This window comes from Marmota flaviventris, chromosome 2, assembly GCF_047511675.1.
Source record: "Marmota flaviventris isolate mMarFla1 chromosome 2, mMarFla1.hap1, whole genome shotgun sequence".
NCBI lineage: Eukaryota > Metazoa > Chordata > Mammalia > Rodentia > Sciuridae > Marmota > Marmota flaviventris.
In genome coordinates, this window is record NC_092499.1 from 114,857,267 (window position 1) to 114,873,495 (window position 16,229).

General features: G+C 34.4%; 1 protein-coding gene across 2 annotated transcripts in view; it reads left to right on the top strand.

The window, feature by feature from the left end:
- The window catches only part of Glce (glucuronic acid epimerase), a 106,518-nt gene that overhangs the window by 83,292 nt on the left and 6,997 nt on the right, over positions 1-16,229 (top strand). For both annotated transcript variants that reach the window (XM_071608431.1, XM_027926210.3), the window contains 2 exons: positions 7,670-8,268; positions 12,116-12,361. In XM_071608431.1, the coding sequence (XP_071464532.1) occupies positions 7,683-8,268; positions 12,116-12,361 (832 nt within the window). In that variant the 5' untranslated portion in view covers positions 7,670-7,682. The remainder of the gene's footprint in view (positions 1-7,669; positions 8,269-12,115; positions 12,362-16,229) is intronic.

Below are 16,229 nucleotides of genomic sequence, written 5' to 3' on the forward strand. Positions count from 1 at the left end.
CAATTTGCAGTCCCACCAGCAATGAGTATGGCTTTTCCCCCCACATCTTCGCCAACACTTATTGTTGTCTGTATTCTTGATAATTGTCATTCTGATTGGCATGAGATGAAATCTTAGAGTAGTTTTGATTTGCATTTGTCTAATTACTAGAGATGTTGAACATTTTTTCATACATTTGTTGATTGAATGTATATCTTCTTCTGAGAAGTGTGTTTTCAGCTCCTTAGCCCATTTATTGATTGGGTTGTTTGGAGTTAAGTTTTTTGAGTTCTGTGTATATCTTGGAGATTAGTGCTCTCTGTCTGACGTGTATGTGGCAAAAATTTGCTCCCCAAATGTAGGTTCTCTGTTCTCGTCATTGATTGTTTCTTTTGCTGAGAAGAAGCTTTTTAGTTTGATACCATCTCATTTGTTTCTTCTTGATTTTATTTCTTGCACTTTAGGAGTCTTGTTAAGGAAATCGGGGCCTAATCCGACATGATATAGATTTGGGCCTACTTTTTTCTCTATTAGGCTCAGGATCTCTGTATTTTTATTCCTAGGTCCTTGATCTACTTTAAGTTGAGTTTTGTGCCTGGTAAGAGATAGGGGGTTATTTTCATTTTGCTGCAAATGGATTTCCAGTTCTCCCAGCACCATTTTTTGAAGAGGCTATCTTTTCTCCAATGCATGTTTTTTGTGCCTTTGTCTAGTATGAAATAACTGTACTTATTTAAGAGCAAAATTTTCTTTTCTTCTAAGGTCTTCTTTAATTTCTTTCTTTAGTGTTCTGTAGTCTAAAACAGTACCTCTTAATGTCTGAGTTCAATTCACTATCTGGCAACCTGTTATAAATTCTGGAGAAGGGGCAGCAGTTTTTAAAATACAGTATTTGTATATCTGCCCCAAATACCCTATGACACATTAGAACACAGGCTTTAAGAGTCAAACAAACAAGCCTGAATTCAGATTCCTTCTCAACACTAGTTATGTGAACCATCAAATAATAATGTGACCTTAGTCAATTACTTAACATCACAAACTTTAGATTCATCATCTGTAAAAGGAGAAAAACACAAAACGGTGTTTTTTTTTTTTAACATATTTAAATTATAATCTTGGTTTTGTCTTTGTTCTCTTTAGTGAATCTCTTCAAGTTTGACCTATTGCTGAATATTTAACCAGTTGACTGTATAATGTAAAATTTTGGTCTAACAAACAGTAAACAGCAGTAAATTGGCCAACACATAACATCTCAGTTATGTTCATTTTTTAATTTGGATTATGATTTCCAAATACCTAAATATGGAGGAAAATACAAAGTTGCCTAACAAAGTCATCTAGTTCAGATGACTGCTTTTAAAGAAAAAAACGGACCACAGATACTTTCAAATTTCAAAAGGTAGATTGCATGGACATTCTGCTAGAGATAAATGATAGTAACTTTTAAAGTTAGTAATCAGAGTTTTCTGATGAGTGGTGCCAAGATTCCTACTTATTTTAAAGATTTTGCCATATCTATGAACTAGATTAATCATTTAAATAAAACAAAATCCCATAAAATCAACCTTAAACCTCACCTATTACAGACCCTATAGATTTATTTGTTTAAAACTAAGTAAAAATTGGATTTAGTAACTTTGGAGATCTAAAAGAGAAAAGAGTATTTGGTAAGCATCATAAAATAACTGGAACAATTTCTTTGTGGACATAGCAAAAATTAGGGAGAGTAAAATACAACTTTTAGGTTTTTTTGGGAGAGCAAATTGATATAATTTACAATTCAAAGAAATTTTCTGTGATACCTTTTCAGATTCATTTTTCTAACTGAATATTTCAAGGAAGTATTAAATTAGTAAACATCAGGAACTATGGATATCATCATGAGTTTTCAAAATATGAAGGCTGTATTTCAGTAAAGAATAATATTTTAATAATTTTTTAAAAGAATGTATTTAAAGAAATTTGTCATTGGTTTTTCTGAATAAAAGAGATCAAGGCTTGCTTGCTCATTATTCTATCTTATTTACATATCTAAATATTGATATATTTTAAAACTCCTTGATATTGAGAAAATAGAAGGCAATAATAATTGTTCAGAAAATAAACAAATAGATTGGTTCAATCAGCATCTTTCAACATTTTCTATGTAGCATGTAAGGCACTATCTATGCACCTAAATAAATATAATAATGCCATAAAAACTATTAAAAAGTTATGTAGAATGTGCTATGAAACACAAAACTCTCCCTTTTGAAAGTGTTCGGGAAAGCTTCAAAAGTAGACTGCATAGAAAACTGACAGCCACTGTATACTACCAATCTACACATTTGTTCCTGCCATTCCCTCTGCCTGGCACTTTATTTCCCCTGATATCCAGTTCGCTGGCTTCCTTACTTCATTCAGGTCACTGTTTAAATGTCCATTTATCATAAATGCCTTCCGTGACCTCTCTATCTAAAATGGCAGATCTCGCTCCATCATTCTCTAGGTCCTTACTCGGTTTGATTTATTACATACTTAGATTATTATCTATCTCTGATTCATTAGAATTTAAGTTCCACAAGGGCTGGAATTTTGCTTCTCCCGTTACTGTTATATTTCTAGTGCCTAGAATTGTGTCTTGCTCACTGGAGGCCTTCATTAAAGGTTTGTTGAATGATGGAACATTGCTTATTAAAGTGAGATCATACTAAATGTGTTATTTGGTAAACTCTTTGGTTTTTTTTTTGTTTGTTTGTTTGTTTGTTTATCTTAGTATCTTCAAAATTCCGAGGCTAGGACCATGTTTGACACCTGATGGATATATACTTAAGTGTCTTTAAAAAAAAAATCTAACCCAGTCTCCTTTTACATACCCTTAATTTACTCAAGGAGGCAAACCTATTATACCACAGGATGTCTCACCTTCCAGATGTTTTTGGTTATTTCTTCATTTAGTTCCTCTGTTCACTGTATTTTCTGTTAACTAGAAATTAAATCTTAAGATCTGAGAGAACCAAGTTAAATAAGAGCCACGGTGTCTGTATAAGTCACCATTAATTAAACCAAAATTGACCACTGAATTGGTTTAATGTGCTGATCCCTTTATTGTAGAGTTTCATCTTTTTCTCCATTCAACAGAAAATATGTTTGGTGTTACTTGCACACTGTAAATCTTTAAGTCATAGCAAGCATATACCTGAATACAACACTTGCTTAAATCAGTAATTTCATGAAGGACTGCATAAGTTAATTTTCTGATTTTTTTCCTTCTACATTTTTGTCTTTCCGTAAAATAGATTAGTATATTGACTGGGCTATTAGTTTGTTCTGAAATATAGTTGCTCCTACAGAAGCAAAACAAATAAATAAATTCTATTACTTAATTACCAATATTCACTAGCTAAGATTACCTAAGTTTTTGTCTGGTCTTGTCAAATATTTTTGTAGACTCATAGATTATTATTGACTAAGTGTAGTTCATCCAATTTCAGGCATCATTCTCATAGTTTTAACAAATAGGGATGGGAGCCTCCCAGGATGAGTTTTTTTTTTTTTTTGTTATGCCTCTATATTTGTAAATTATGGAGATGCTTAAACATAAAGTATAAACTGTGTACAATGGCGCATGCCTGTTATCCAGTGACTCGAGAGTCGTAAGACAGGAGGATAACAAGTTTGAGGTCAGCCTCTGCAACTTAGTCAGACCCTGACTCAAAAAACAAAAGGGTCTGGGAGTGGAGCTCAGTGGTAGAAGGCCTCTGGATAAATTCCAGGTATATACGCACAAACACACACACACACAGCACATAAAGTATATGAAATAATATAGTGAACCTTAGTATATCTGTTAGTCAGATTTAGCAGTTATTAACATTTTTTCCAACTTTATTCTATCCCTTACTGCTTTTTTGATCCCTGGATTATGACTCTGTTGGCATTTGAAAGCTTTTTTGTTCTGGCCTGGCAAGGATCCCAACCCAACACCTAGAATTATCCATTTCTCATAAGAAGTCTCAATTGCTTTTAGTAAGGAATGGTGTCAGATACAAATAGCAGCTTAAGGGTTGCTGAAAGTTTTTTAAGTCTTAATTTTTCTTTATAAAGATAACCTTGTTTGGGCTGGGGATGTGGCTCAAGTGGTAGCCCGCTTGCCTGGCATGCGCAGGGTGCTGGGCTCGATCCTCAGCACCGCATAAAAAAATAAAATAAAATAAAGATGCTGTGTCTGCCGAGAACTAAAAAATAAATTTAAAAAAAAGATAACCTTGCTCTATAATCAGAGTTACTCTCATTTGAGTAGTGGCAAAAAGATACTTCTCAAAGATGGAACAAAAAACTATATTTCTATTTTAATTGGTCAAAATGTTAGTAGGCATAGTTGATACATTATTCAAATATTCACATGTTAGTGGTTTTGGTAAGGGATTTTTAAAAAGTAAATACCATTTAGCATTATCGGTTTGCCTTCTACTACAGTATCCTCAGTTTGTAAATACATGACCTTTGAAGGTTTGCTTGTACTACATTATGGTTTTTGAGCATTTAACACATTTTCTCATCTAATAATACAAGTAATAAAATACATTACAGATTGGATATCCTTAATCTAAACATTTGAAATCCTGGGACAAGGGATGTAGCTCAGTGGTAGAGTGCTGGCCTAGCAAGCATGAGGCCTTGAATTCAACCCCCAGCACTGGGAAGAAAAATTTAAAAAGAAAAAAACAGAAGTCCTAAATGCTTCAAAATGTAAAATGTTGAACACTGATATGATGCCTCAAGTGGAAATTCCATACCGTGAAACTGCTTCATGCACAAAATTATTTAAAATATCATATAAAATTACCTTCAGGCTTTGTGTATAAGATTAATATTAAACATAAATGAATTCTGTGATTATATTTGGGTCCCACGCTCAAGATAATGTCATTATGTTTATGCAGATATCCCAAAACCTGTAGAAATCCTAAACACTTCTTGGCCCAACCATTTTGGATACTCAACCTGGATTGAATTTTCAACTTTTAAAATCTGTTTATGATTTTCAATACAAACCAAATCTTTGCTTCCTTTCCCTCCTAATTTCGCACTGAAATAAAATCTATGGAAATAATTAATAAACCAAGAATAGTAAATAGGAAGACTACCAAAGGATGATAGATGGGCAGATTTCTGGACCTTTGTTGGGCACCAGAAGGGCCAACTGTACCTTCTCTTTGCCTCCCCATACTTCTTCCATCCCTGCATTTGGACTAGAGATTGCTGGCATTAATCCAGGTAAAACACCAGGGAGATTCTCTTTAGAGAAATTGGGAAAGACTATGGGCTTCTAAAGTTCATGTACGTTCCCAGAACAAAAGAAAAAAAGCCATCTTTGGTCTGGCATTTAGGTCTGTTGTCTTCCCACCCACTCCTCCTAGAGGAACACTGCTGCTGTCAGCTTGTGCCCAGCCCACACAGAGTTCTCTCTCCTTTTATCCCTTTCAGGAGAACAATCTGGGAAAAACAACAACAACAAAAACAGACCATCTTCACAATAAGAAATGAAACTTATGTTGGCTAATGTCATTTTGTCTTAAATATGATTGAGTAACCAAAGATTACCAGGCAAGTGAGGAAAGCTAATAGCATGAAAAAGACGAAATAACCAGAAAAATTGCCATTTTGAAAAATTACCAGTGGAGAAAAAATAGAAGTAATCATAGAGAACTTTATTTTTTAAAAAGAACTTGTAATATACTCAGAGATGCAAGGAGATACCACATCCAATAAACAAGAATAGAAGGGCACAAGTTTTCAAATTGAAAGGGCTCGGGAAGTGCAGAAGTAGAGAATCAAACATAACCATGGCACAGCCTCTTAAAGCTGCAGAATTCCTAGGATAAACTGATTCAGAAGGAAATTATGTACTTAGTGACAGTTAAGACTAAAATCAAACCTCTCATCAGTAAGCGTTAATGCTTTAAAACAGTTGAGTATTGCCTACAGCATTTTGAAAGAAAATAATATGCAACCAAGGAATTTGTATCCTGCCAAAATATTGAAAGTAAAGTTGTTTTTAGACAGTTGTGGCTCAAGGTTCACCTTCTCTTGGAATTAAAAGAAATGAGTGAGGTACATATTCACTGTCAGCTTTCTTAAGAAACCAAAAGTCAGCATTTGATTTTTCATTAAATACTTCCATTTAAAATATATATATATATATATATATATATATATATATATATATATATATATATATATATATCATTGCTGCTAAAAAGGTTTATTGTGGGAAAAATTCAAAGAAGGTTATAGAATAAAATAAATAGTTGTGGATTCACACTACACAATAAATTACAGAGTGACTATGACAAATATCAATCAACCTCCTGGCTCCCCTCTCAGCAGGCTGAGGTGTTCCTTACATTACACACATAACTAACACAATTTCTCATATTTCCCAGTGACATCTGCATTGTGATCCTGACTAGCTGGTACAGCATATGGCCAGCAAGACCAACAGCATCAAATTCTCCTCCCATCAGGACTGCAATGACATCATCTTGCTTAAATTTAAAAGCATCATTCTGACTGCTAAGTTGAGAATAGACTCGGGGTGGAGTAGTATGGCAGGGGTAGAAGCAGAGACCAGTTTTGAATATCACTGAAGTATTTATTCTAGGTGAAAAATGACAGTGGCTCTGACAAAGTGGTAATAGTGGAATTGGTGAAATGAAGTCAGATTTCGGATATAGTTTGAAAGTAGAGTCAACAGGATTTCCTGACTGACTGGATATGGAGTGAACAAAAGAGGAGTCAAAGTTGTTAGTTTAAGCTGTAGAAAAAGAGGAGCAAATTGAGGGAAAAGATTAGGAGTTAAGTTTTGTGAGCTACATTTCAGAATTCTATTTGACCTCAGTAAAGATACCAATTACTTAAATATATGAACCTGCAGTTCCAATGAAAGGTCTGACCTAAATATAGAACTTGGGGATAGTCAGCATAGAAATTGTATTTAAAAGCATGAGGTTGGGTAAGATCACCTAGGGGCTAATAGAGAGAAAGAAGTCTGAGGGCTGGAACCCTAAGGCTTTCTAGCATTTACAGCATCAGGGAGGTAAGAAGGAAGCCTCCAGCAAGACCAAGGAAAAGCAAACCTCTGTGGGATATAAGGAGAACCAAGAAAGAATGGTACCTTAGAAACCATGGGAAGAAAGTGTTTCAGGAAGGAAAAATTATTGACTTTTCTGCTACTGAGAGGTCAAAGTAGGATGAGCACTAAAAATTCATTGTTAGGTTTGGCAACACGGATGTCACTGTTTTCCTTGTAAAGGTCTGTTGTTTTTCAGGCAGCTAAGATATTAGGGCATAAGTACTAAAATTGTTTGGTTTTGACTACTTAAAAAATGGAACTATAAGATGTTTCTTTTGGCTTAGGAGGCATTTTGAAAAATTGCCAAGACACCAAGGGAACACAAACTAAGAAAATTTGGATATCTCTTCTTTAGAGGATTATGTTAACTTAGTATTTTACCATAGAGGGAGTACCTCTTAACTCTTGTTTGTTCCTGCTGAAAGTTTGAGTTAGTAATTTTAAATCTCATCAGATTGCTTGCACTTAATAATCCTAATGTTGTTGAACATTTTAAAAATGAAGAAAATGTTATCTTATGAAATATCAATATTTACATCTTTGCATACATTTTTCTTCTTGCCTCCATAGGTATGGTCTGAATATGCGTTGCTTGGCAGCTCGGGTCAACTATAAGACTTTGATTATCATCTGTGCACTCTTCACTTTGGTCACAGTACTTTTGTGGAATAAGTGTTCCAGTGACAAAGCGATCCAGTTTCCACGGCACTTGAGTAGTGGCTTCAGAGTGGATGGATTAGAGAAAAGAGCAGCAGCATCTGAGAGTAACCACTATGTGAACCACATGGCCAAACAGCAATCTGAGGAGGCATTCCCTCAGGAGCAGCAGAAAGCACCCCCTGTTGTTGGGGGCTTCAATAATAATGGGGGAAACAAGGTGTTAGGACTCAAATATGAAGAAATTGACTGTCTCATAAATGATGAACACACAATTAAAGGGAGACGAGAGGGGAATGAAGTCTTTCTTCCATTCACTTGGGTAGAAAAATACTTTGATGTTTATGGAAAGGTGGTTCAGTATGATGGCTATGATCGGTTTGAATTCTCTCATAGCTATTCCAAAGTCTATGCACAGAGAGCCCCTTATCACCCTGACGGTGTATTTATGTCCTTTGAAGGCTACAATGTGGAAGTCCGAGACAGAGTCAAGTGCATAAGTGGGGTTGAAGGTTGGTATCTATTTGCTCCACTTGTATTTTCTAGACTGATTTTGTTGAGATACCATCATACCTGAATATAGGACTATTCCATTAACCTTCCTCAGAATCTTAAGATTCTCACAAGTAAGGTCAAAGAATAGCAGAAATTTTGCTTTAAAATATACCATTATTATACTATGAGAGGAGATAAGAAAGGGAGAGAGCATCCCTTGGATCCCTCAATTTCCCAGTGTTGTCCTGTTACCCTATTAGACAGGTCTCTGGAAGGACGTTTCAAGTCCTCAGGATAAGACAGTACACAGACACTGAACTTATACCAAACTCCTGTAGTCTGTGTGTGCTGTCTTTCATTGTCTTTAGAAACCTGAAGCAGTTGTTGTTCCTGAGGGGTTATTAGTACATTTTGGAATTTGCTTTCAAACCTAGGAATTAACAAGAAGGAAATTAAATTGGACGTTGACGTATATCATCTGAACAGGGGAAACAATGTATTTTGAAATTGGTTCAGGTTTTATTTCACTTTCCTCATTTGGTTATACAGTGATTTTAATATAATTTCAATTTTAATATTAAACTTTAATATGAATTTATTAAAATCATGTTGAAACAGCTTTTAACTTTATATTTTTGCTTTGAAAAGAAGTTTGTGGGGCTGGGGTTGTGGGTCAGTGTAGAGTGGTTTGCCTTCCGTGCTTGGGGCACTGGGTTCAATCCTTGGCACTACATAAATCAATAAAATAAAGGTATTGTATCCATCTACAACATTAAAAAAAAGAAGAAGAAGAAGAAGTTTGTGCTTACCAGATAACTCTGCAGATATCTTTAGACTCCCTCAGGTCAAAAGTGTATATAGCCATTGTCTCTGAAGGTAGTGGTGTACATCAAATTGGAAATTGGAGTCTACATATTCTGCATATTCTGATGCAGGTGTTTTCCTATTTATATGATATCTTTTTTTGTACTGTGTATTAAACCCAGGGATGCCTAACCACTGAGTCCTTTTTATTTTGAGACAGGTAAGTTCTGAGGCTGCTTTTAAACTTAAGATCCTCCTGCCTCAGCTTCTTGAGTCGCTAAGATTACAGATGTGTACCACTGCATCTATCTAATTTTTTTAGATAATATATTTACCAAAGATTAGAAGAGGGAAGGGAACAAATTTACCTATACTATATTCTTACTACCCCAAAATAATCATTATCATTTTTGTCAATTTACTGGAGATCTTTATATTTTCTCATAAACTTTAACATAGTTTTAATGATACTTACTATCTAATAATTCAGGAAAGTAATAATTTCTTATAGATTTCAAAGATATCCATGGCCAAATCAGTGGATGCTTAGATTCTAAAGAAAAAGTAAAAAACACCCAGAGCCAATGTAACCATTATTAATATTTTGATGTGTTTTTTTCTGATCTGTTGTTGTGAATATACATTTTTAAACAAATTGGGATCATACTGCATAGTCAATTTTTTATATTGCTGTTTCAATTTATTATAATTATAGTATTTCTCCTTATAATTAAATATTTATTGGACATTTCAATGTCTAACATTCCATAGTAAGGACATTTCATGATATATGTAATATATGAGATCCTTCTCTTTTGTTGGATACTTAGGTCATTTCTGAATTTTCTGCTATTGTAAATAATGTTACAGACTTTATTGTTAATTTTTATTGCTATTTGAATTATATTCTCAGAGTTGTATATTCCTTCTAGAGAATATAATTAACCACATGTCAAATTAAACTTTTGATATGTTTTGTCAGACAGTTTTCCAAAAAGGTAGTAGCCCTCCTCATGTTTCCAGTAGCATAATAAGAGGGTGCTCTTGTCTCAAATTCCATCATGGAACATTGTTTTTAATCTTTTATTTACAAAAAGACCTTATAGTTTTCTTCCTTTAACAACTGTGAGGTCAAGTATCATTCCTGTGTTACTAACCATGTTTTCATGTTCTTTCCCCCGTTTTTTCTAATGCAATTAGTAGGGTTTTTAAAACAGGTATTTACAAGAACTTTGTATTTATTATATACTAAGAGTAGCAATACTTTGTTGTATTTGTTATAGATACTTTCTTCAATTCACTTATCTTTTAATTATGATTTATTAGTTTTAGAAGATTTTAGTTCTGTTTATTAAACATAAATTTATTTTCTTTAATAATTTTATAGTTTCGTTATTTTTCTTTTTTAGTTTGTTGTTGTTGTTTTTGTTTTGCAGTTCTAGGGACCAAACCCAGTCCTCAAACATGATGGGCAGGTGCTCTATACTACTAAGCTATACCACCCTCAGCCTCTCATTTAACTTTTTTAGTCTAGCTAAATTGATTTTTATTTTGAAAAATGGTATAAGTCAGGTACTAATTTTAGATTTTTTCCCCCAACATGTTTCAAATGATCTTTTCTCCTGATTTATGAATTCAGGCTTTATCATTATACTAAATTCTTGTGAATACTCTGGAGGATGTTACTTCCATTGGGAAATCTCAGTTTTATGCCAGTTATACATTAGTATAGACTAATATATATGAGCTTATATAAACCTACCTTTTATTAAGTGATAGTTCTGCTTTAATTGGGGGGGGGGTCCTATCTCTTGAAAAGAGTATATAGATGTTAAACAATTTATTTATATCCTATATAGTCCCTGTATTAGTCCATCTTTTGTTGCTATGACAAAATACCTGAGGCTGAGTACTTTCTAAAGAAAAGAGATTTATTTAGCTCTTAGTTTTGGAGGCTAAAACTCAAAACAGCCTTTGTTGATTTTGGCCAGGGCCTCCTTGGCCCTGTCACATCATGGATGGCATCAGAGAGCTATGACAGTAAGAGGACCAAGTGGAAGCCAGAGCATACGAGGAGCCAGGCTTACTCTTTAACGAGAACCCTCTCATGAAAACTAACCAAAGTCCCAAAAGCAGTACATTAATTCTTTCTGAGAGCACCACCTTCAGTGTCCTAATTATTTCCCACTAGGTCCTACTTCTTAAAGATTCTGTCACCTCTCACATTCATAAAACTGGGGATCAAGTTTCCAACACATGAAACATTGGGGGACACGCTTATGCCATATTGAAACCATAGCAATCATTAGTTTCTTAAACATTATTTTGAAACTGCATTAAAACACATGCAGTTATGTAGATTCCCAGTCTCTGCTGTGCCCATCAGATGTTTGTCATTCATTTTAGAACTACAGTAGTCTATGCAGTGTATTCTTGTAGTTCCCATGTAGGAAATTACTAAATTAAAGACTAATACCAAACATCTAAAAAATTTTGTAAGAAATTTATTAATAAATTATCTCAAGACTCAATGGTCAAATATAGAACTTTAACTCAATTTTTGAAAACACTCCTTAGAAATTAATTTTTAGCAAGAAGGATATAAAAAAATTGAAGCACTTGTTTTGTATCTTATGTTGCCTAGTCATAACTATCTTTTTAAGCAAATACTTTAACCATCAGATGACATACTTAGTTCTCAGACCCCACTTTAACATTGGAGAGAGAGATGAGGAAATAGAAAGCAAGAGTTAAAGTTTCAGGCTTAGTATTTAGAATAAAATCTTGGTGACATCTTCATACTTCTAAATTATACAAAATTTGAATGTACGAAAGACAATTATGAAACATGGTATCTGTGGCAAAAGTAAGACACTTGAAAGAGTCCTTAAAAGGTAATTGATAATGTTAAATTGCTCTCTCAACAAATAATGAGTGAATGAATACTTTTATCTGGTTAATTTACTAATTATGAAAGCAGTATAAAAAGCTCAAAAGTTGCTCATAACCCTAAAACATTCCCCAGAAGTAAAATCCTATTCATTTTGTTTCTCTTTATAGGGGTGCCATTATCTACACAATGGGGACCTCAAGGCTATTTCTACCCAATCCAGATTGCACAGTATGGGTTAAGTCATTACAGCAAGAATCTAACTGAGAAACCCCCTCACATAGAGGTGTATGAAACAGCAGAAGACAGGGACAGAAACATCAAACCTAATGACTGGACTGTGCCAAAGGGCTGCTTTATGGCCAGTGTGACTGATAAATCTAGATTCACCAATGTTAAACAGTTTATTGCTCCAGGTAAGTTATGTACTATATATGTCGGCTAATTTTATGTTAATCCATAGCACCTGGTATTCCTTTAAAATTTTAATATGGGTTTTAAAAACATATATCAGACCTTTAATATTACATAAGTAAATAAACAAATGCTGTCACCTAAGTGAAATCTCTAAAGAATGAACAGCTAGGAAAAAAAAAAAAAAGTTATTGCTGGATGCGGAAATACACACCTGTAATTCCAGAAACTTGGATGGCTGAGGCAGGAGGATCACAATTTAGCAAGACCTTGTCTCAAAGTAAAAATAAAAAGGGTAATGGATGTAACTCAGTGGTAGAGCACTACTAGGTTCAATCCCCAGTACTGGGAGGGGAAAAAAAGGAGTTATAAAAAGGAATATTTACTATGTGAAAAGCTAAGCCATAGACTGAAAACATCCAGATTATGGGCCTGGGGATATAGTTCAGTGGTAGAGCTCTTGCTTAGCATGTCCCAAGTCATGGGTTCAGTCCCCACCATCATACACACACACAAGCGAGATCACTACAGTGTGTACCTCCAAGGTCTATAGCCTGTAGGATTGAAGCTCCATGGTTTTGGTTTGGTTTGGTTTTTGCATTGCTGGGGATTGAACCAGGGCTTTGCACATGATAGGTAAGCACTGTACATTGAGCTTCACCCCCAGGATCCCTTGGTTTATTTTAATATTTCAGTATAGTTTGTATAGTTTATTTGTAGTTTATATTAGTTTGCAGTTTATTATGCACCAAGGCAGAAACTGTTTTATGGAAAGACCCATCCATTCCTTTGTATATTTTTTACCATTAGCATTTCATTTTTTCAAGAAAATGTAGCATTACCAAATAGACATGCTCCCTTATTGAATTCTGTTAATGTACTAAATTATCTCAAACTTCATATAAAACCATTTTCATTAATAAAATCACTTATAAAATCAAATTAACTTTATGCAACATTTCCCCTTTTACTAAGACAGTCTCATTAATTAGGATGTAATGTATTTTTCTGCACTAATCAATATCCATGAGAATTAATGACTCCATTACTTAAAAAGACAATGAAATAATCTCAGCACCTCTGGCTTAATTCTCGATGGGGAAATGTTGTCAAGATCAGAACTTCTCCCCTCCCGCTAACCTTGCAGTCAGTAAATAAAAAGAAATGAAAAGTTTTAAGACCTCTTCTATATTCTCTCCTTGTCTTTTATTGATGACTGTGTAATTCATAGACCTTGAAAGCCACAATATAAATCTACTCATTCTAGATGGCCTTAAGTAATGGATTTATGAGTGCTTAATGCAGTGCAAATAATGGATGACCTTTAGTTTTTATTCTGTGACTAGAACTTCTTTTCTCCCAGGGTACTCTGTGATATTCCAGTACATGGAGCATCTTTGCTTATTATTAAACAACAGGCTTGGCTGGATGAGAAGTTGCAAGAAAATGTTTTAACAGTGTTTAGCTTGGGTTATTGCAGTGGGGAATTGTTACACTAAGCAAAAGAACATTAGCTTCAGGCGCACCCAAGGAGCTTAGTTTTATGTTTCTTAATAATATGGTTTAGATTAGGGTAGAAAATCACAACCCTTGTCTTGATCTCCTCAAATGTCTAGGAGTTTTTCTTAAAACAATCTTCTGAACTCATTCTATTTAGAGCAGCAGATTTCATTGTACACTTTTAGGTGCCCTGGGAAATACAGAAGATAGGTTCTCACATCCTACTTGGGGGAATCTTCATTTTAGCTCTTTATTCTATGGCCAGTAGCTTAAGATAAACCACTTCCTAACATAGCTATAAGCATAGAGAGGAAGGATCTCCGTGACAGCTACTCTGCCAGTGGAACACACCTACTCAGAGTTGGCACTTCCTGGTGATTAAGTGTGCTAGTTGAGAGTGGCATGCAGGTTTTGATATCCTGGGTGTAGTATAGTTACATACTACAAGTCTGAGAGGGAATGAAGTTGAGTTACTACTCAGCAGAGCAGGATAAGGGAATCAAAGAGGTGTGAGAGATGAGGCTTTTTAGAAGACAGAGAGTTCATGGGAGATGAATTCAGAGAGTCACTGTTGAGAAGAACTTTGGACTGGTATCTTAAAGCATATGCCTAAGTGAAGTAAGATTTTGGAAGACCAGGAGCTGAATGGTGTCAGCCTTTTATTTTTACTTTCTTTTCCTTGAAATTTTTTGCCTGAAATGGAACAAAGTCATCTAGAGTAAACAACCATTATATAGGTCTGCAACATATTTTTTATCGATTTATTTGATGAATAATGTTTTTTCTTCCTAACTTTAAAATTGAACAAATTTAAGCTTTGTGCCCATTCTATTCTATTAAATTAGTTTTTCCTTACCCAGAACACTCTATGTTTCATTTCTAGGAACCCACTTTCCCCTCCTATCTCTATAGTCATTCTTTTTTAGGCTACTTGTGAGCTTCTCTTCTACCTTGATCCTCATCTCCGTGTTCTCAAGGTTCTAAGTAAGGCCTAATTCTCAATCCACATAGTAAGCCTATTGATTAAATGAATGAATATTAAGTTTGCATTCTGTATAAAAACATTGATTTTTTTCAGCTTTATGAGGCATAATTGAAAAATAAAATTGATTATATTTAAGGCATACAGTGTGATGCTTTGATATACATTTATAAATATCTTTATAAATTTATAATACATTTATAAATTATCTTGTGAATTTATTGCCACAATCAAGTGAGTTAACACACCCATCACCTCACATAGTTATCTTTTTTGTGCACATGTGGTAGTGAGAACATCAAAGATCTCTCCCAACACATTTTAAGTATTTGATATGGTATCATTATCTATAGTCATCATACTGTACATTAGATGCCAAGAACTTATCCATTTTATAACTGAAAGCTGATATCCTTTGACCAGTATATCTCCACTTCCTCCACCTCCCAGCCCACAATAACCACCATTGTACCATCTGAGTTCAACTTTCTTAGATCCAGATATAGTATATGTCTTTCTCTGACTTACTTCACTAGCATTATTCCCTCAAAGTTCATCTATGTTGTTGCAAATGGCAGAATTTCTTTCTTTTTATGACTGAATGATATTCTACCAGACATACACATTATCCACTCATCCATCACTGCACACTTAGGTTTTTTCCATTTCTTGGCTGTTATGAATAATCCTGAAGTGAACATGGGAATTCAGATATCTCTGAGATACGGATTTAATTTCCTTTGGGTATGTACCCAGAAGTGGAATTGCTGACTCGCATAGTAGTTCTATTTTTAATTTTTTGAGGAACCTCGATGACTGCCAATTTATATTCCCATTTAGAGTGTGCAAGAGTTCCCTTTTTCTCCATATCCTCACCAATACTTTGTTAATTTTGTCTTTTTGATGATAGCCTTTCCAACAAGTATGAAATGATATTTCATTATGGTTTTGATTTACATTTCCCTGATGATTAGGGATGTTGATCACCTTTTTGTGTATCTTTTGGCCATCAGTATATCTTCTTTAGAAAGATATTTATTCAGATCCCTTGCCTGTTTTTTAATTATTTAATTTTTTCTATTGAGTTACAAAAGTTTCTTATATACTTTAGCATATTAACCCCTTATCAGATATATGTTTTACAAATATTTTTTCCTATTCTGTAGGCCATCTTTTCATTTTGTTGATTGATCCCTATTCTGTGGGAAAATGTAGTTTGACATAGTCCCACATGTTTATTTTTGCTGCTGTTTGTGCTTTTAGTGTCAACCCCCCCCCCAAAAAAAAAAAATCATTTACAAGATTAGCACCTACCTCCCTAGCACCTACCCACTCCCTCCCTCCCCTCCTTCCTTTGTTTTCTTAAGTATGTACATGTACCCCATATA